The sequence below is a fragment of the Lagopus muta genome, chromosome 15 (assembly GCF_023343835.1).
Source record: "Lagopus muta isolate bLagMut1 chromosome 15, bLagMut1 primary, whole genome shotgun sequence".
Taxonomy (NCBI): domain Eukaryota; kingdom Metazoa; phylum Chordata; class Aves; order Galliformes; family Phasianidae; genus Lagopus; species Lagopus muta.
The window spans coordinates 12,542,117-12,562,274 of record NC_064447.1 but is presented as its reverse complement, the minus strand read 5'-3'; the positions used below and the strand labels follow the sequence as shown (position 1 = coordinate 12,562,274).

The following is a 20,158-nucleotide window of genomic DNA, read 5'->3' as shown; positions in this document are numbered from 1 at the left end:
TTTCACACAGCAGCAAAGATCTGAGCGAGGATGACAATGCAGGGACAAGGCATGGTTCAGCTTGTCGGCATGGAGGGACACCAGCAGCATCACCTCCCCATGCAGGGTGGGCTCCCCCCATTGTATCAGCTCTGGAAAAGCACTCTTTGATCCTCAGCACTATTTACTGGAGGGAAATGGGAGTCCTGCTTCCACACCACCATTCTGTTTTCTCAGTCTAACATCACCACACCTATCACATAATAAAGCTGTGATTCAGGCTGATTATTTTGAGAGAAAACCTCCAGTAAATATGCTCTCCCACAGAAACACACTTTCCTTATTACGACTGTTCTACCTGATTAGAGCTCTCAGTTCTCTCCATCCCCTAAAACCTCTCTCCTCTTCACCTCCCTCCAACTTTTCCCCTCTAATTGCTCTCCTTGGCTCTTTGAGGGATCAACCGTGCTGTCACAGGCTGGGGCTGACATTTCGTCCACCCATGCTGATATTTCAGAAGGCTGCTTTAATGCACAGGTAACCAGCTGGGCTTAAGAGGTTGTTCACCAGGAATATCATTTATGCATTTACTTAAACTCAGCAGAGAATTTTGCTCGGTGGCCCACAGCAGTATGAGATAGGGTTGCCATCTCAATAGACCCTGGAAGCTAAGCAGTCTGAGATGGATGCAAATGACTTTGGACTACAGCTGAATGAAAGCAGATTTATCCATCTTTCCCAAAACCCTAAGATCTGCCCTGCCTTGAAAACATTGTCACTTTAACCCAGAATTTGCTCTGCCATAGAACAAAAGAGTTTCCTTAAAAACATTCAGATAAGGGGCTCGATTTGACCATTTCCAGATGGCAGTGCTGGCCTCAGTGCAACCAGTGCAGGGGTGCAGGCACAACAGCTTCTAACTATGGCAGCCATCAGAGACACACGGTGCTCACAGTTAGCAGTTAAACCGGCCCCAAATCAAGTATTGCAATGGAAGACCTCCAAGAAGGACCACTGCTATTCAGCCAAAGGTCAGATTTTGCAGAAAGTGCATATTTTACCAGAAATCCATTTTGCTGACCAACTCCCTGCACAGTCAGCTGCAGAGTCAGCTGTCTCCTGTGGAAGCCCATGCCAGGCAGCAGCAGGGGCTGTTCCCAGGGCAAGTCCCCAGGAGCTGTGGGTGACCCAGCAGAGGGGTTTCCCTCCCTGTATAGACACAAAGTGTGGGATTTCCATTTGCTTTCCCCAACCTACCCCCATAAAGCTCTCCCTTTCCCTTCCTTCCCGCCTGGTTATTTGCTTCTAGTCCATGACCTCACCAGGTCTCATTAAATGCTGTCCTGTAGGTGATGTTGGGTACATCTTTCTCAGCCTTCCTTTAACTTTTTTCTTTGTTCCATCTTCATCTTTCTTCAAACCCCAGTGGAAAAAAATCTCTCTCTTCTCCCTTGTCTATTTTTCTTAAATAATAAATACTAGCAGAAGAGAGAACAATTGACTGGAGAGCTCTATTATCTAACTCTGTGAGGTGTCTGGGAATAAGGTTGGGATGCACAATGTGCTGCCTAAACCCTATCTGTGGAGACAATATTAGTCCCGGGGCCTCTGGATGGAAGACGAACTTGGGTTTTACAGGCCTGGACATCTTTATTATTCAGCACGATGATGCTAACCATCATCACCCGGCAGGAGGCATGTAGCAAACGCCAGGAATACGAATGAGCAGAGAAACCTGCCTGGAAGCCTCCACTCTGCACACAGAATGGACGTCAAGCCATTTAGGGGAACCTTCATCACTAATAAATGTTTTCTCCACCATCCTAGAGCTGTCTTCTTGGATTATTTTACACATAATGAAGAGCCAAGGTTCATTTTAACGTTTGGTGCCTGTTAGCCAAATTTTCCCTCCCCACCTCTTTGGGTGATTAAACATTTATCGTTTGTAATGTACCGCTCCCATTCCGCTATGTCTCTCTTTGTAGCGGGGCTCCTTCATTTACTGAGAAAATGACCTGAGTGACTGTGAAAGAAGATCTAAGAGGCGCTGAAACGTGGCCAGATGGAGATGGAGCAGCTGGGGAGAATGAAGTTATGGGAGACGCAGAGTTGCCAAGGAGGGGAGCACGGCGGTGTGTATGTGTGCACACGCACGCATGTTAGTCTGGCTCTTTGCCTTCTCTCAGTAAATCCAATCCACAATTTGAAATAACTCATTCAGTAGAATAACAAAAATAGGAATTGAGTGCCAGGGTGGCATTATATGTGCAGCCCGGCTTGCTTTCCCTCAACCCAGCCCCCACGGCTGCTTTGTTTGCTTCCTTGCAGCTGCTGCTCTGGTTTAATTTACTGAGATGCCATTAGTTGGGAGATGGAAGCAAAAACTTACCAGCCAGTCTGCACTGGTTTTTGGAATCACAGCTTTGCTTTTTCCTTCCTTTGCTGTGTATTTGCAGCCAGGATTGGGTTGTTGCTATTCATCCTGTGCAGGCTGCAGCTTCACAGACATTACAAACTTATGCCGCTGAGTTGGAGAAACATGGGAGAGTACTGCAAGAGAGCATCATGGAGCAGAGCTGGGGGTCAGCAAGGCAAATCACAGATCTGGGCTCTGGTATGGGTACTGCAGATCAGAGGAGATGTGTAGGAGCAGCTAGGAGCAAAGAAGTTCTCACTGCCCACATGCTGGCCACATAAGCCTGACATCATCTCGGCTGGCCAGGGCCACAGTGCTGCCCTGTGAAAGCAAAAGGAAAAGCACAGCAATGTCTGCAGTGCACAGGTGAGTCTTGAATACTGTTGCAGGGCATCCTAGTGCGTGCTGTGGTCAGTGCAGCATGGGGCCAGGACACAGCATCTCTCCAGCATATATTTAGTTGTTTCAAATCTACTCCTGTTGCTCCATACCAGCTACATTCCTCTCTTTTCCTTCTTTCATAACCAGTAAAGACGAACTCCCCAAATCTCTACTTTCCTGTTGTTTTTTTCACCTCAAAGTCCTAAGTTTGTCTCCAGTTTTTCCCAGGCAGCTCCGTGGATGGTCTGAGGACTGGGATACATGGTGTGTCATTGGGTTACCAGGAGAATAAAGACAAAACAGCTGGGCAAAGACAAATCGAGCAGGCAGGAGAGCCTAAAACCTCAGCTTTCCGTTATGATTTTTCTCCACTCTGTGGAAAAGATGCAGGGGAACCTCTCCCCCTCTCCCCTGCTGGTAGGGGGATACGAGCTGGGATCCCCACTCCCATCCATCCTGCCTCATGGGATGCTCACATCTGGCTGCGCTGCGCTCATGCAGATGCACACCCACACACACCCACAATGCGGGGAAGGAGTTGTTTCAGAAACCAACAAGATGAACAATTATCTCCTCTGCAAAGCAACAAGACCACTTCTCCACTCCCCAGCCTTGTCCCAGCAATCTAATAAAAAGGGAGATTAGCCCCTCTTACATCTCCTTAATGCCGTCATTTTATTCACACTTTGCAAAGCAAATAAACCAGCAAATTGCTTGCTTTAATGAGCTGAAATTAAACTCGGGCTGCTGATAAAATGTCTTTCCTCCTTTCTGTTGTTAGAAAGGACTTGTCTGATAGGCAGTATACAGGAAAGAAAACACACAGCGGGAGCCTTATTGAATGTGTTTGAGTCACGGTCATTCTTCCTCATCCCAGACACCTCCAATTAGATGAAAGAAGCACATGGATGTTGAGAAGGCTATGAGGGCCAGCCTGGCAAGGTCCATGGAAGGTCTTGTCTCTGCTCTTTGCTCACAGGATGGTCCTGGTCCATTAGCTCATGCCTTCCAATGGGCTGCGGGCTGTAGTTTCCCCAGCGACACAAGGCTGGTTTGTCTTTGCAGAGCAATTTCAAACACCAGCTTGGAAAGACAGCTGTTGGTTGAGTCAAAATGGGAGTTAGAAGGGACGGAATGAGTGCCTCCTGAAGAGAATATGACAAGATGCCAAGAAAGCACTATCCTCAGGGGACAACTGTGGCAATCTATTTCTGATAGTTTAATAGGCCAGGACTACCCATCTCTGCCCTTCTCCAGCATCTTTACAGGCAACATTCACCTCATGGGATGTAGTCAGAGGAGCTGGAGACCAGGCTGGTCCCTGTGGCAGAGAACAATGGAAACATCCAGAGCTCTTCTCCCAGCTGGAGGGAGCAATGCATCTGCTGGGACTTCCATCCCAGCAAGAGGAACTTGGGGCACTCTCATTCAGTCTCCTGCAGTCCTGTGATGCATCATCGTTATCTCATTGTACCAAAGAGGAGATTGGAGAGCAGCGAGATTAACTTCGTTGCCCAGTTCTGGGAGGGATGTGATGGCAGATGGCTCTCAGCCCAGCACTGCTGCCCATATCTCCCCATCAGTGAGGTAAACAGTCCTCCTCTCCTTCCTTGCTGGCTCCAAGCATTTGAAGCTGATGCAAGAGCTGATGTGAGAGCTGGTCTTGCTAGTCATGTAATGGAAATTCAATCATGCTGCCATGTTTCCAATGGATATTTATATTTAGTGGAAAAATGCAGGAATAATTCAACGGAAAATGTGAGCCAGGAATGAGTTTTTCATTGGTAAGTGAGGTTGCTGGCCTCATGGGCTTCTTTCCTCATTGTTGCATTTCCAGTGAAGATTCTTCCACGTTCTCCAGTGGCTGTTCTTGTGTGGGGAGGGAAGGTCTTGTCTCTTCTTTTGCAAATATCCACGTTATACAGTGAAAGCTTGAGGGTCCTCCACAGCTCTGCATTATTTTACTGAGGAGGGAGAGAGAGGTCCTGAAGACAGGCAATAAGCCCCAACAGTGGATAAGGAAATGGGATGATGATCAATCAACTTACTGTGTCTTGTAGTCAAGCACTGTCCTGAAACTACCATTCAGGTTCCCTGAAACAGGTACAGGTGCTTGATGCTGGGCTTTATCCCAGATGCTACACAGCAATGCAGTCAGGAAGACACGGTGTCCTCAATCAGCATCCCCCTCTGTGGGCACTGCTACTGCACACACCAGCATGCGAGACAGTCAGGATTCCCCTCAGCAAAACATTGCAGCATCAAATCTACATCAGAGTGAGTTGTCTAGACTTCATCTGCTCTCAGCAGAGAGGAACAGACACTTCTGGGGCACCACTCCTCTCCTCTGAAGGTAGACACTTAAATAGGTCAGACGAATGTTGCCCTGGATGCACGTTGTTCTCTCCTCTGCCTAAAATGTAACACTGGACAATGCACTCAAAGGAGGATGATGTCTGCAGGTGATGGCTACCTGCCTTAGTGATGCCAAGCCACTCGCTGTTGGCTGTGCCCAAATTAGCAAAAGGCCACTGGCATGCTGGCAGCCAGATTTAGAAGGCAAGCACCTAACATTACAGAAGGTAGCTGGGTGCACGGCTAAGCATGAATTGTCTGTCCTCATGTTTAGCTTGTGTTTTGTTTTGAACAGGTGAACTGAGGAACCAAGCAAGGACAGCCAGCCCCACGGAGGCACGCAGAGATGGGGACCAGCATCACGATGGGCAGCAGAAAGAGAACAAGGAGACATACTATAAAAAATGAGAGGAAGGCTTGTCTCTGAGCCAAAGATACTCCTCGGCACGGGCATCCAAATTCATGACTCCCTCCCCGAGATGCCAGAGACCTGGTGATGCAGGACCAACCTCAGCCACTCAGGCCTTGAGAGCAGCCCCCGGCTGGTGGCTGCCGAGCCCCTTGGGCACCAAGGTCCACATTCACCACGGACACTTCCCCCCGCAGCTCCAAGCCATGAGGAGAAGAGAGAGAAGAACGAAGCTGCCGAAGGAGCTCTAACCCACGTCTTCCCGGCCCCTGCCTCTCCCCCTGCTTCCAGCAGACCAGAAACCCCTTCTCCATGCCACCCTTCCAGATGGCAGGTCGCCGGTGGGCTGCGACGTCAGCCTTCTGCATGTGCGTGGCAGCCGTCTCTCTCCTGCACACTGGTGGGGTGCGGGCAGACTGCTGGCTCATCGAGGGGGACAAGGGTTTTGTCTGGCTGGCCATCTGCAGCCAAAACCAGCCCCCCTACGAGTCCATCCCCCAGCAAATCAACAGCACCATCGTGGACTTGCGGCTGAATGACAACAAGATCAAGAGCGTGCAGTACGCCTCGCTCAGCCGCTTTGGCAACCTGACATACCTCAACCTGACGAAGAACGAGATCTCCTACATCGAGGACGGTGCCTTTTCAGGACAGTTCAACCTCCAGGTGCTGCAGCTGGGTTACAACCGCCTGAGGAACCTCACCGAGGGCATCCTCCGGGGCCTGGGGAAGTTGGAGTACCTCTATCTCCAGGCCAACCTCATCGAGTCTGTCACCCCCAATGCCTTCTGGGAGTGTCCCAACATAGTGAACATTGACCTGTCCATGAACAGGATCCAGAGACTTGACAGCAACACTTTTAGGGGCTTAAACAAGCTCTCTGTCTGTGAACTCTACAGCAACCCCTTCTACTGCTCCTGCGAGCTCCTTGGCTTCCTGCAATGGCTGGAGGCCTTCACCAACATGACACGCACGTACGACCGGATGCAGTGCGACTCCCCACCAGACTACACGGGCTACTACTTGTTAGGTCAAGGCCGGACTGGCTACCGCAATGCTCTGAGCATGCTCTCTTCCCTTTGCACCGGTGGTTCCTACACTGTGATCCCTCGTTTTATCCCTCCCCGCTACCAAGTGACCACAGTGCCCTCCGAAAGCCCGTGCTCTGAGGAGGAGTGCTCCTCTGGTGATGGCACCACCCCACAGTTCTCCCTCTTCACGCCCATCGGTGAGACAGAGGTGCGGCCAAACATCCAGGTGAAGCACCTCAACCACAACTCGGCCGTCCTCACCGTGCAGATCCCCTACCCCTTCAGCAAGATGTATATCCTCTCCCAGTTTGAAAACGGCTTCTCCTCCATGATCACCAAGCTCAGGAAGAAGGAGGAGAACATCACCGTGAGCAACCTAGTAGCACAAAGAGATTACACCTACTGTGTGGTCTCCGTCCACCAATACTCCAAGTACAACCACACCTGTGTCACCATCACGCCCACCAGACCCAACCGCAAGGAGCCGGTGCCCACTCCTTCCACTGCCACTCATTACATCATGACAATCCTGGGCTGTCTCTTTGGCATGGTGATCGTCCTGGGCGTTGTCTATTACTGTCTCCGAAAGAGACGCCAGCAGGAGGAGAAGCACAAAAAGGCTGCCAGCGGCATGAAGAAGACCATTATTGAGCTGAAATACGGGCCAGAAATGGAGACCACCAGCATCACCCAGCTGTCCCAGGGACAGATGCTGGGTGGGGAGACTGTGACCCGCATCCCCTACCTGCCTTCTGCTGGTGAGGTTGAGCAGTACAAGCTCATTGACAGCAGTGAGACCCCCAAGGCCACCAAGGGCAACTACATGGAGGTGAGGACGGGGGAGCAGCCTGAGAGGAGAGACTGCGAGCTGTCCCTGGCACCAGACACCCAGAGCTCCGTGGCTGAGATCTCCACCATTGCCAAGGAGGTGGACAAGGTGAACCAGATAATCAACAATTGCATCGATGCCTTGAAATCTGAGTCCACCTCCTTCCAAGGGGTGAAATCGGGGGCAGTCTCCACAGTGGAGCCTCAGCTGGTGCTTTTATCAGAGCAGATCCCCAGCAAGCACGGATTCCTCTCCCCCGTCTACAAGGAAAGCTACAACCACCCCCTCCAGCGACACCACAGCATGGAGGCAGCCCCCAAACGCTCCAGCACTTCTTCCAGTGGCTCCATACGGAGCCCCAGGTCGTACCGCTCCGAGGGATCGGGCCACAAATCAGAAGCCAAATACATCGAGAAGACGTCCCCCACCACCGACACCATCCTCACTGTGACACCGGCTGCGGCCATCCTGCGGGCAGAGGCGGAGAAGATCCGGCAGTACAGCGAACACCGGCACTCGTACCCCGGCTCGCACCAAGGGGAGCAGCACGACAGCATGGCGGGGCGAAAGCCTTCCATCCTGGAGCCTCTGACCCGGCCTCGTCCCAGAGACCTGGCCTATTCCCAGCTCTCGCCGCAATACCACAACCTGAGCTACACCTCCAGCCCAGAGTACACCTGCAAACCATCGCACAGCATCTGGGAACGCTTCAAACTCAACCGCAAGCGGCACAAAGACGAGGAGGAATATATGGCAGCCGGCCATGCCCTGCGCAAAAAGGTCCAGTTTGCCAAAGACGAGGATCTTCACGACATCTTAGACTACTGGAAGGGCGTCTCCGCCCAGCAAAAGTCCTGAGTCCTCACACAACTCGTGACTTAAAGTAACTGGACCAAAAGAAATCCGCAGCAGCTATTTTTATTCAGACTGTCTTTGAAACAAACAAAAATAACGATCATAAATCCATAAAAATAGAGAATTATGAAAAATCTATAAATATTCTATATAATATATAAAGCGAGATATTCAAATGCCCTCACGTTGGTGAGACACACACCAAATTTGAACACAAACTTTACAAAACAAACTGTGGAGTGAAAAAAAAAAAAAAAGTTTTGTTTCATTCTGATTTTTAAAAAAAAGAAAAAAAGAAAAAAAAGAAAAAAAAAAAGAAAAAAAGAAAAAATCAAATATGAAAAGAAAAAGAAGGAGCGGGCAGAGAGCGGAGGTCTGGAGTTCCCCAGTACTGCATTGCATGAGTCCCTATTCCGTGATTTTGTGGATTCTTTGTGAACAGTTTGTGTTCTTTCTTCCTACCCTTCCAAAAATCAACAGCAACAAAAACAGCAACAAAAACCAAAAAGAGACCAGAAGGAGATCCGTCCTTTGGGCTGTTTTTGCAAACGGAGTCTTCCAGTTTAGACTTTCACCCGCTTGAAGGCCCGTTCACATTTTCACTCACTGAGAGGTTTTACCACACATTGCATTGTAAACCGAAGTCGTTAATTGTACAGAGAAAATTTCTATATTTGCAATGTTTGCTGTATAATGAGAAAGAGAGAGGAGAAAAAAAAAAACAATACTACATCTACTAAAAAAAAAATATATATATCTATATTCACATGTTTGTACCAGGTTTTAATCATGGATTTTAGAGAAAGAGATGGAGTTTGGATTGAAGGACTTTTTTTGTTGGTTGGTTGGTGATTGGTTCGTTGGTTGGTTGATGGAGGAGATATTTGGGTGGGGGGAGGGATTATTTGGGTTTCTCTGTGGTTTTGGTTTCTCCCAACTACTGTCTGTGTCCAAGTTCTGATCACTTTCAATTGCATGTACCCAAGAAAAGCAAACCAGCCGTGCCATCCCAGGTGGGACACTGTCACCGCTGGGAATGGTGGGAACAGGAAAGGGGATGAGAAGGGAAAGGCTCTTTGTTGAGCAGGTGCCAACAAGACATGGGGTTTCTCCTGAAAATCAGAAGATATCAGTAATCTTTTCTCACAGTATAGGGAAGTGGTGCAGAAATCCTCCTGCTGCTGTCCAGAGGAGGACAGCATTGAGGAGTGGTTTTGCCAATGGAGAAGATGTGAAGCATTTACAGATTCTCCAGATCGAAAACGACAACAGTGGGCCTGGGGGCCCTGCATCGCTCTCTTGAGACTGCCAGCACCCAACGCACAGGGATTTCCCCACAGATAACCCCAACTTACAGCAGCATTGGGCAGAGAGCACAGCACCTCCTGCCTGCAGCCCTGGCATTGCCCACAGGCCAGCTGGGCTCCCACTGCTGTGAGTGGCTTTGGAGATGGGCACCCTGGGGTCTCCAAGGCTGGAGAGAGGAGGACGGTGCTCCAGGTCCTGTGTCCACCCAAGCAGCTGCATCCCCTTCAACCACTGCTGTACAATGCCTGTCTGAGCCTCAACAGCATTTTGCCCCATCTCTAAAATGCACATTGACAATGCCCTACTCACTCGGTGTGGTGGAAGGAGGGAGGCATTCACACCATGATGCAGAGGGACACTGCTTTGCCCTGAATGGCTCCAGCTGCGTGGCAAAACCCCATGCCTCATCCCACAGCTGATGCAGAGAGGGGCCAGATTAGGACCAGGGAGCACTTTGCTCCCCCCAGTGAGCGCATGGGATCCCAGCAAAGAAGCCCAGCAAGGTGACAAACATCCCAAACACAGCCCTTCAGAGCTCTGCTGCTTCCTGGGGCCTTTCCATTGCATCCTGCTCACAAGTCTCTTTGGATGGAATTCCTTAGTCCTGACAAACGAGCACTAGGGCCCAGCAGCAAACTACATCCCATCCTGTTATTTCAATATTTCAAAGTGATTTTGACAGGTATTCTTGCAAAAGGTTATGTTTGTTCAGAAATGAGCTGAGCTGGGAAGACACGGAGCAGGCTGGGAAGCGCGCGAGTTCGTTCCCCATGGTTATTTGTGTAGACAACAACCCATTAGCCGGGTTTCATAATAAAAAGCAGGCAATTTCTCCAGGAATACATTCACTCTGACACATTTCTCCTCCTCCTCCAGGTGCATGACATCCTCCCCACAGCGTGCAGTCTGTGAGCAGGATGTGGAAAGGAGCTGAGCATCACCCCTCCATTGTCCCATGATGCCACAAGTCAGTCCCCAAATCCCAGCTGTGCCAAAGCAAAACCTGCAGCCTCAAACAGCTTCCTTTGGAAGCCCTCAGTGCCTCCTGGAGGAGCAGGAGGTCGGCAAGAAAGGGTCCTGTACACAGTGGCAGGGTTCCCTGTACCCAGGGGAGTCATTTTGCCCCTCTCTGCCTCTATTTTCTCCTCTGCTCACTTTCTTGTGGTGCTGAGGGCACAGGCTGGTGGGGGAGGCTCAATTAATTAATTGCCTGTCTGTGAAGCCTGTTTAGCTCCTAGAATAAAAGCTGTTATAGGAAAGCAAAGTTGTTAATGGCATAAAACAGCAGGGGCAGATGAAATCAAAGCCCAATTCTGTTTTCACACCAGGATTTCTCTGGTCACAAACCAACAGAGACCGATGCGGGATATGTGATACAGCAGCACCGGCCTTTCAAAATTAAACACTTCCCAGATGCAAACTGCAGCTAGAGAAAAAGAGGATTAGAAAATATCCACGTTATTCTGGCTCTGAGGGGAAGTACCTCCATATGCAGAGCCCTCTGCAGTGGAGTATGCCGTGGAGCTTAGGGGGCCCCTCAAGTGAGGGATGCAGTGGCCATGCTGCAGAGCACACTCCAGTCTTATGCCTCCATGACACAGTACAGCCTTGGCAGCCCCAGTCTGCATCCCTCAGAGGCCGAGGGATGAACTGAAATAAGCCAGGCAAGAAATGAGAAGCAGTCCAACTACACCCAAAGCCACTGTCCTATGCAGGAACTGACTTGGGTTCTGCAGGATGGGGCCTGGGAAGCTCTGTTTATGGCATTCCTCATTCCCCAGAGGCATATACTTTACAGATTGCTCTGAAAGCACAGGGAAAATGTCACCACCTGCAGATGTTGGGTGCTTTTCTTGTTTTGCCTTCTGTTCAACCGCTGTAGCTCTCCAGCTGCTTCTACAGATGACGCCCTGCTTGGCCAAGGCACTGCCCCAGTGCCATCCAAAGAAACTGGAGGGCTCCTCGCCAAGCAGAAAGGAGAAGCACAATGTCAGAGTGCAGAGGAAGGGAGGCCAAGGGAAAGCCTTCTCTGTCCTTGGGGGAGCAGAGAGCTGGCAGCCGGCACAGAACACGATCACACTGCTGGTGACAGCACCAAGGGCACAAAGGTCTCCATCCCAACCTCTGTCAGCCTGGGCTCTGCCAAGGCAGAGAGCAAAGGGAAGGGACAGAAAGGGAGGCAGAGGGCTGACGGACAGCGAGAGGCGATCCAGGCAGGAGCAGCTATGCAGGTGGCAGCCCTGGAGAGGCCAACCATGGCATGGAGCAGAGCTGCATGGAGAGGGGTTTTGTGAGAGCAAGCTGTTGCTTCCCTGCGGCGATGAGACAGAGAAAAGGAGCCGAGAGATCTGTTGCCTCTTCTGTTCTGAGTCACTCCTAGAAATCTCCTCTCTGGCCAGAGCTCACAGTTCCACCACCACTTCCCAGGGTTTCTGCTTCCCCAAAGCTCTTCTGGTGCCCACACGTCCCTGCTCTCTGCTCCTTGCTGTCACACTTCAGTTCCCATCCTATTGCCTCCTCTCAGCCCACCCTATACCTACAGCCATCATATGGAACTCCCTCTCCACAAGGGCTTTGCTGCTCCCTGTAGGACAATGCTGACAGCCCCAGGGCCATAAACAAATGTACGCTGCAGATGCCTTTTCCATGTCCACAAAATTGTTGTGAATGGGTCCTGTCTAGAGATAAAAGTGTTCCTTATGGGAGCTGGCACTGCTGCCAGCCAATGCCCCAAGGCCCAGAAGGCAGTAAAGCTGCCTTCACCTTGGCTTGAAGCACTTGGGCTTTACTTGGATTAACTCATGTCCCTCTTTTTCACGTCTCCTTTGTATCATTGTGCTCTTGGCCAGACCACTACCAGAAGGTTGGTAGGAGTTACCCAGATGTTACCTTGAGAGCTTTGCAGCAGCCACACGGTGTCCTCCATGGGTTCATCAGAAAGCAGGAGACCCTCAGCCCTGCATAGAGCCTGGTTCACTGACCCCTGGGCACTGCAAATGTAGAGCTTCATCACACCAGTGATTTTATCAGGAATTGAATTCATTCACTGCAAATAAGTCCAGGAAAAGCAGCCGCGCTCATTCCCACTTCTCACCAGCACTTAACAAAGCGGAACTGTCTGATCCAGAGTCCAGTTTTCTGGACACAGTTTCCTCTGTGCAAGAAGGAGACACAGAAGTATTGGAATGGGCATTTTCACCACCAAGTAGGATGCCAGTTTTCTCTTGTTTTCTACCCTTAGTTTTGGCACGAATCAGACAGCAAAGAGCCCATTTCCCACCCTCTGCAACTCCTCTGTCACTGCAGAGCAATCTGAAGAGCCTGCCAAGTCTCTGGCTTTGCATGTGTCTGACTATTTAATAACTCAATGGGAACGTGAGTGACATGGGTGCACTGCTGCTCCTCCAGGTGCTCATCACTTCTTGCCCACCACCACCACCTCTTTTTTCACACAAAGCTTGGCCAACTGCAAATAGCCATTTGCTGCTCACCTTTACTCGCCTTGCCATTAAGGAGCTCATTAATGTACTCCATCCTTGCATTCTCTGAGACTAAAAGATTTCCATTTCTCTCTTTTAGCAGCTTTCTCGTGGTTTATATCCTCTCCCCTCCTCATCGGGCAGTGCTCTTTTCTAATAAGCTCTCCTCTCCTGGTCCATCTTTTCCATTAAGCTGCACAAGTGCTGTCCCTGAGCTGTGTTGCTCATCAGAGGGCTCTCTTCTGACCCCATCATGTTCTTCAGTGTTTTCAGCTGTGAAAAGAAGAGCTCAGCCTCCACACAGCACCATGCTTCCTCCCACCCCACTCACCTCATGGCTCCCAGCCCGATGCTGGGGCTCACCCCACAGCAGCATCGTCATTGGGTTCACCCTCATCTTCACGAATGCGATGGGACACCTCAATACTTGTGCCCAAAAGCTCGTGTAATTTTTTTTTCCCCAGCTGTCTCAGGTGTTGCAATAAGAGGTATTACCTCTCCATACAAACCGTACCTCAATTACACCCTTAGATCGTTCTGGCTGTAACAATACTACACCCACAGCAAGGTTTGCACGCACGCATCTCTGTCTGGGAAAACTCAGAAACGTGGCAGCCCCAATGTGTGAGACATCCTTCAAGTGCTGACAGCTCACAGCCCCTGTGCGGCTCCACAGCCTCCTCCAGCCTCGCGGGGTGAGCATTGCTCCTGAAGGACAGCTGGAGGAACACTGCGTGGCTCAGGGTGTGATGGAGATGGGCAGTAGGGACTGAGGAGATCAGGGGCACAGCTGCCCCCAACCTATGTCCATGGTGAGCATAGCTCTGAGCCAGTCACATTTCCCACGCAGCCACTGCTACACATGGCTGCAGGCCTCCAGGTGAGGATGCACATCTGGTACCGGTGTGATCTGTTCCTCTTTCCCAAAGAAGAAATCAAAACATCAGCAGGAACCCTAGGGAGATGCAGGGAGTGGGAGAAGACAGCTTATCCAGGACCCAATTTAGCTGGAAGGAGGGGAAAGGTTGTGAGATGTTCCTCCATTAAGAAAGAAAAACAAACATGCAAGGGAGAGGAACCAGAGGTCGACGTGCCTGTGGGGAAGCAATATGGATGCATTTGATTTTAAGAAGCCAAAGCAAAAATGGGGTGGATGCTGGACCCAGAGCAAAGGGCGTTTCAGCCCAGGACCAGGAGGCAAAGGTCAGGAGAAGATTTGCAGAGACCTGGAAACCATGTAGGTGAGGCAGTTGTAAGCAGCACCACTTCTAATCTGAGCAGAGCGCATGAAATTGGATAATGTAATTGGAAAGGTTATTTAAACTGAATATTCAGAGGGAAAAATGAAACACTGCAAGGAAAATAGTAATACTTAGCACTTGTAATGTGCTTAGCATCTTGCATCTTCAGAAACTGGTCAGCCATTAACTGATTGCTCCTCTGCTAAGTCCAAAGGCTAATAAAAAGGGATGGTTCATTTAGTTGTTTCACAGCTGAGCTTCTCAATAAGGCACGAGGAAGAGAGATCACTGGTCTCCAACGTGCTGGTAAACAAGCAGTTGGAAGCAGGAAAATACAACAGAATCTCAGCACCCGTTCACAGAGTCTCGGCCAGCTCCTTCCTCTCCCCATTGGCCCATTGCTGGGAGCTCACCTGGCAGCCTGTCCTGGGAGCACCACCCATAGGTGCAGCCCCCCAGCTCAGTGCCTCCTGTCTGGGTGTGATGAGCGATGGAATGGAGATGTCCAACACACGTCCAACTCAATGGATCTGTCCAACGCCACTTAATTTCTGCCTGACCTCAGACCTCCATCACTGCATCATGGTGATTTACAAGGTGACTCCTAAATATTCCTCTGAGCTGGGTGACACAAGGACAGTGCCACATGCAGAGGCAGCAGCAGCCATGTCAGGGCTCCAATACAGGTTCCCGACCAGAGGAAATTTGGGATGCTGTGTGCTAGCAGTGCCATGCTATGTTCTGCTAAGCATTCATGCATGGCCAGGAAGCAGATATACGGACTGTGCAAGACACTGCTGATTTTCTTCTGCCTGTTTTTGGCACCACGCAGCCCGATGGGTGTGTATAAACAAAGCAAGTATCTCTTTCACTGGACCTCATGCATCATTTATAGCCAGCTCTTCCATGGCACAAGAAACATTTACATATGCCAGCATTAATTCCAAATGCCACTTCAAAGCCATCTCTGTCTAATGAACCCCGCGTGCTGTGCACAGCAAATTCCACCCGAAAAATAATTAGCAACACACACCACCAAAGCACTACAAGGGGAACACAGCACACCACCTGCTGAAGCAAAATGAATGCCTGATTCATTTTTTTCCCCCACTTTCTAGCAACATTCTCTGACTCAAAGCTGTGTTCCATTCTAAGCTACAGAGGGCTCCGGGAAGTGTCGCATTCCCACTCTTTGGTGCTCCAACTGCAGCACGCTGTCAGCCCTTAAAGTAGCATAGAGCACCCCAGATCAGAAGCAATGTGGCTTAGCTCAAGCCCTGACACAGCAGCTGATAATATTGGCATTGCCATGGGAGACCCAGGTCACAACAGCTTCACCGTGGAGGGCCAGAGGCTGAAGTCAGCAGGGGGCAGTTGGTGCTGGGGGGCATGCCAGGGTGATGCTGAGATCCTGGGCTCCCCTGGTCCTGTCCTGCTCACATGCAGAAGTGATGCTCAACAGGATGTGCCCGCGCCTCCAGCACCCAGCCCTGCTGTTCCATCTGTCACTCTCTGCCTTGCTGGGATGCAAGGAGTTAAACTACTCTTCCTATGCAAATTAGGCTTAATTAATCCTTTTCATCAGTTGCAAATATACCTTCTGAACCCTATTAAAAACATGAATATGCAAATTCAGACCTTTTTTAATACTCATTTTCAAGGACTTGGAGTCAGGCTTGATTATTCGACTCCCGTTAACAGCCTGTAAACCTGGTGCAAAATTTAATTTCCATTTCAAGTTACCAAAAAAAAAAAAAAAAAAAAAAAGGAATCTGTTGGTAATTAAGCTAATTACAGTGTTACACTAAAGAGGAGACAAACAAGGAGGACAAGATCATTCATTACGAGTAACACCGCTTGCAGGATCTGGGGAGAGTGGAAGGCCAAAAGTAACTGAAGCCAGAGAAGAGCAGGCATGGGAATGGGCTGCACTGGGGCCACTGGGATGGTAGTCCTCCCTTGGACCACTTCAGTTTTGGCCTCATGACCCATCCTCCTCTTCCCCTTTCTTAGGAGTGTGGAGTGCAGTGGGCTGAGTGAGAGGTGCCATGGGGTCTCTGCACAGGGCAGGAATGAGCTTGGGCTGGGGGCTCAGGGACCTGAGCAATCCATGCAAGTGGGACGTCCTCCTACCCTCAGCATTCTAATTGCACATCCTCGGTCAGCACACTCTGGGAGATGGAAACCACACCTTCCATTCCCAGGCTGTGTGGTTAAATGGAGGCATCACACATCTGTTGTACTATGGATGCTGTACTGGTGACATAGCACACTGGTGCCATGCACTCACCCAAAGCCACCCTTGTGACCACCCACTGGGGCCCAGCCTGTGCGTAATTAAATAAAAAGTGCTGTGATAGACCATTAATTATGGCTTACCACTCCAGTGATCCCTTAAACCTAGGATTCTGTGCTCAGTTTGGTAATGAGTTAGCAAAGTTAACGAGCGATTTGTCACCTCAGGGCCAGCAGCACACTGTGGTGTCCACACCAGGTGAGGGATCTCACAGCCCAGATGAAAACCCCTAAGTGATGTAGTGTGCCTGCATCAGGGCAGGGCTCAGGGTATTGCATCACTGGGCAGTAGGGTCCAGCTAAAAGTGAGGTGTTGGTTACCTGCAGGTGTACCCAAAGACGCTGGCAGGATGGATCCACTCCAGGGAGGCGTTATCTGGACGGCTCTTCTCTCTCCTCCTCCTTGCTGCCAGGATGAGCAGTGCTGTTCTCCGTGGGTTTGGTTCATTCCTTGCCATCGCCTCCTCTCCAAGGCTGCTCCTTCCCTGCTGGGACTCAGCAAGCGGAGCTGTCACTTCAGAGCATGCCAATCAAGGGCACTGCTTCCAACAGCGGGATGGGAGCGATCACGTAGGGCCCCAAGGGCTGCAGCGTGAGTCCCAGAATGAGCTGAGGGAAGGGACGTGTATGCTGAGCTGCAGAGGGGAGAAGGGGTGAAGGAAGGATGGGACCATTTGCCACCGCTGTGCAGCTGGCTGGTCCCCCTTCTGCACCCCATGGCCAATGGGGAGCGTGAGGCACCGCCAGACTTCAGGACCCAAGCAAGGTTTGTGCTCTGATTTCCCTTTAGAATCACAGAATCATTACAGCTGGTAAAAACCTCTCAGATCACCAAGTCCAACCCCAACCTCACCATGCACCCTCAGTGCCCCATCTCCACGTTCCTCGAACACCACCAGGGACTGTGACTCCACCACTTCTATGAACTGTCCATTCCAAAATGTCGTAGCCCTGTCTGGGAAGCATTTTCTCTTAATATTCCACCTAATACCCAAACCATCCCCCCTTCAGGGACGCAGCTTCTTTGCAGAGACTGTGGTGACAGCACAAGCCAGCCACCACAACCACCACCACCAAAATGAAGTGCCTGCAACCATACAGCATGAATGTTACCCAAGTACACTCACAGGAACAGGAAGAATTCCTCTGCCAACCTTCAGAGCCTTTCACCTGCTTGGAAAACACTTCCCACCATATTGATGCTGGCAGTCTGTGATCAGTAGATATAAGGAGTGTGATGTGGTAATGCAGGAATGCTTGTGCCTTCCACCAAAGCCCTGTGCCCTCTTTCCCTTTGACCTGTCCAGTGCATCTGGTCAATTGTGCGATATTTTGGGGGGAGTCAGGGATGGAGAATTACCTTTGCAGTCCCTACAGGCAATCAGCTTGCTCCTCGAACCATGAGATATGATTGCCCTTATTATTCTAGCTTGCAGAGCAGCGAGTCTTGTTAATGGTCATAAAATTATGTAGTCCTTATTTAAATCCAACAACCGTCTGTGTTTCAATGACCTCCTGATGGTCTCTGGCTTTGTTCCAACTTGGAGCGGCATCAGAGGGACCGGGGAGGAAAAAAAAAAAGCAGTGGGAGGATTAAAGAAAAACAACCCAAAACACAACAAGCAAGAGCCAACAAACAGAATTCAAAGTAAAACAGGGAATAATAAAGAGAGCTCAATCAGTCAGCTGGAGAGTTCAAAACAACACAACCTGTCACAAAGAGAAGGAAGCAGCATCAGGTAAAATTAGCAACACTAATAACTCATCAGTGCTGGGCCAGGAAACAGCACAGGGAAGATGGGGCCACAAGATGCTCGATCCCATTGCAAGGAGAGAGAACTGAGGAAGCCTGAAGGAAGCAGAGCTGTGCTGTGGTGCTGGGCTGGGTGGAGATCACAGACCCGGGCTGCTCCCTGCCACAGTGCTGCTGTGCTCCCAGCCCGCACGGCACTCTGATCTGTAGGTGCACGTAAAAATTTCTGCAGCCCATCTTTATTTATTTGGATGCCAGATTTTCTAAAGCAAGGCTGCTCCGGCTGTCTTGTCAGATAACATCTAAGAACCCCCCCGAGTACCAAAACAACTCATCACCATAATCCCCTCCAAGTGAAACAACAAATAGACAAACCCTAAGCAGCAGAGAAACATGTGAACGTAACCAAACTCCAACACAGATTCCCATCAATTTTACAGCAAACCTGAGTCATGAAATTAAAAGTAGCATCAGCATATTTCCTATTAGCCAGGGCTCCTGTTTCGGAACAGATCATACACTCCCACCCTATTTTTTTAGACACTTGTGTCAATGCGATATCATCAGTCGCTCTTCAGCCTGAAATGCTTTCCTGTTGGGAAGGTTGGGATTTTAATATTTAAAGCAGACTTCATGAGAAAGCCTCGCTGATTACTTATTTATTTATTTACTTACCTAATAGCCCTCCGCTGATCAGAGCGGGTGCGTTTTGTAGCTTTTAAATATCATGCAACTTTTAGTACCGCTGCTATTATACCTGGCGCTGCAGTCACAGCAGGGCAGCGTGGATGAGATTCACAGCAGTGTGCAAAGCCTGTGCTGCCCTTCCTGGCTTTGCCTCATCACAAACGTGTGATCATTAGCCATCAACACGTGTCATCTCACACCAACACTCTTCTCACTGTCTTTGAGCAGCGAGAAGCTGGAACAGAACCGACCCCCACACTGAGCATCACTGGTGCTGGGGTCCGGCCTTACCTCAATCACAACCCAGTGCGTTCATCCATCAGCCCCACTCACACCATTTCCAGCTGTCCCTCAGCCTGTGCTGCTGCTCTGTGCTTCTTCGGTGTGTTGGGATGAGCTGCATGGAGTGATGGAGCTGCAGCAGCAAAGTGGGCATTGCGGGGTGTTGTGCCCAGCAGGACAAACCTCCGGGCTGCATTTGGATCCAACAACACTGGGTCTTCAGGATGGCAGATCTGGGAGACTGTGACCAGGACGTGATATTCCCTTTTTACAGAGCCTGTGGTGCTTAAGTCAGGCTGTTTGTATGAAGGCAGGAAGCAAATCCAAGAGCCTGGAGCAGCAGCACGGCTCCTCCCCATTATGCTCCATGCCCCAAACCCCACTGCATCCCCTTGACTTGATGCAGCTCTCACTCCTCCATTCAGGCAAATAGAGAACTGAGGACTGCCCAGACAGTGGCCAGGTTGGCCACCCTTGGCTCCGCAATGCAATCGAAATGGCTCCTCAGGCTCCACGCCAAGTTAGGGATGAGCTGTGCTCAACCACAATTAACATCTACAAACACCCGAGCCATGTCTCAGGCTACCCATGGACCATTCCAATAGGGCTTCCCAAGTCAATTCTCAGGCACCACTCCCAGGGCAACTCAGGCTGATACATACAACAAAGAGCCAGGAGACACGACACAGGAACATAAAGCTCCAGGTTCATTGATGCAACCTTAGGAGAGGCACAAGCTTGGCAACACGTGCCTTAGCCAGGAGCTCCGTTGTGCTCAAGGACTGCGTGGCAGTGCCTGACAGCTCTTTACCCCTGCTCAATATTTATAAATGCACGCAGATGAGAAGGCTGATCAGT

At 50.2% G+C, this 20,158-nt stretch overlaps 1 protein-coding gene across 2 annotated transcripts in view; it reads left to right on the top strand.

Annotated features, from left to right (window-relative positions):
* Positions 1 to 12,851, top strand: part of ELFN1 (extracellular leucine rich repeat and fibronectin type III domain containing 1) — an 89,803-nt gene extending 76,952 nt beyond the window's left edge. For both annotated transcript variants that reach the window (XM_048961763.1, XM_048961764.1), the window contains exon 4: positions 5,427 to 12,851. In XM_048961763.1, the coding sequence (XP_048817720.1) occupies positions 5,853 to 8,258 (2,406 nt within the window). In that variant the 5' untranslated portion in view covers positions 5,427 to 5,852 and the 3' untranslated portion in view covers positions 8,259 to 12,851. The remainder of the gene's footprint in view (positions 1 to 5,426) is intronic.
* Positions 12,852 to 20,158: the final 7,307 nt, after the last annotated feature.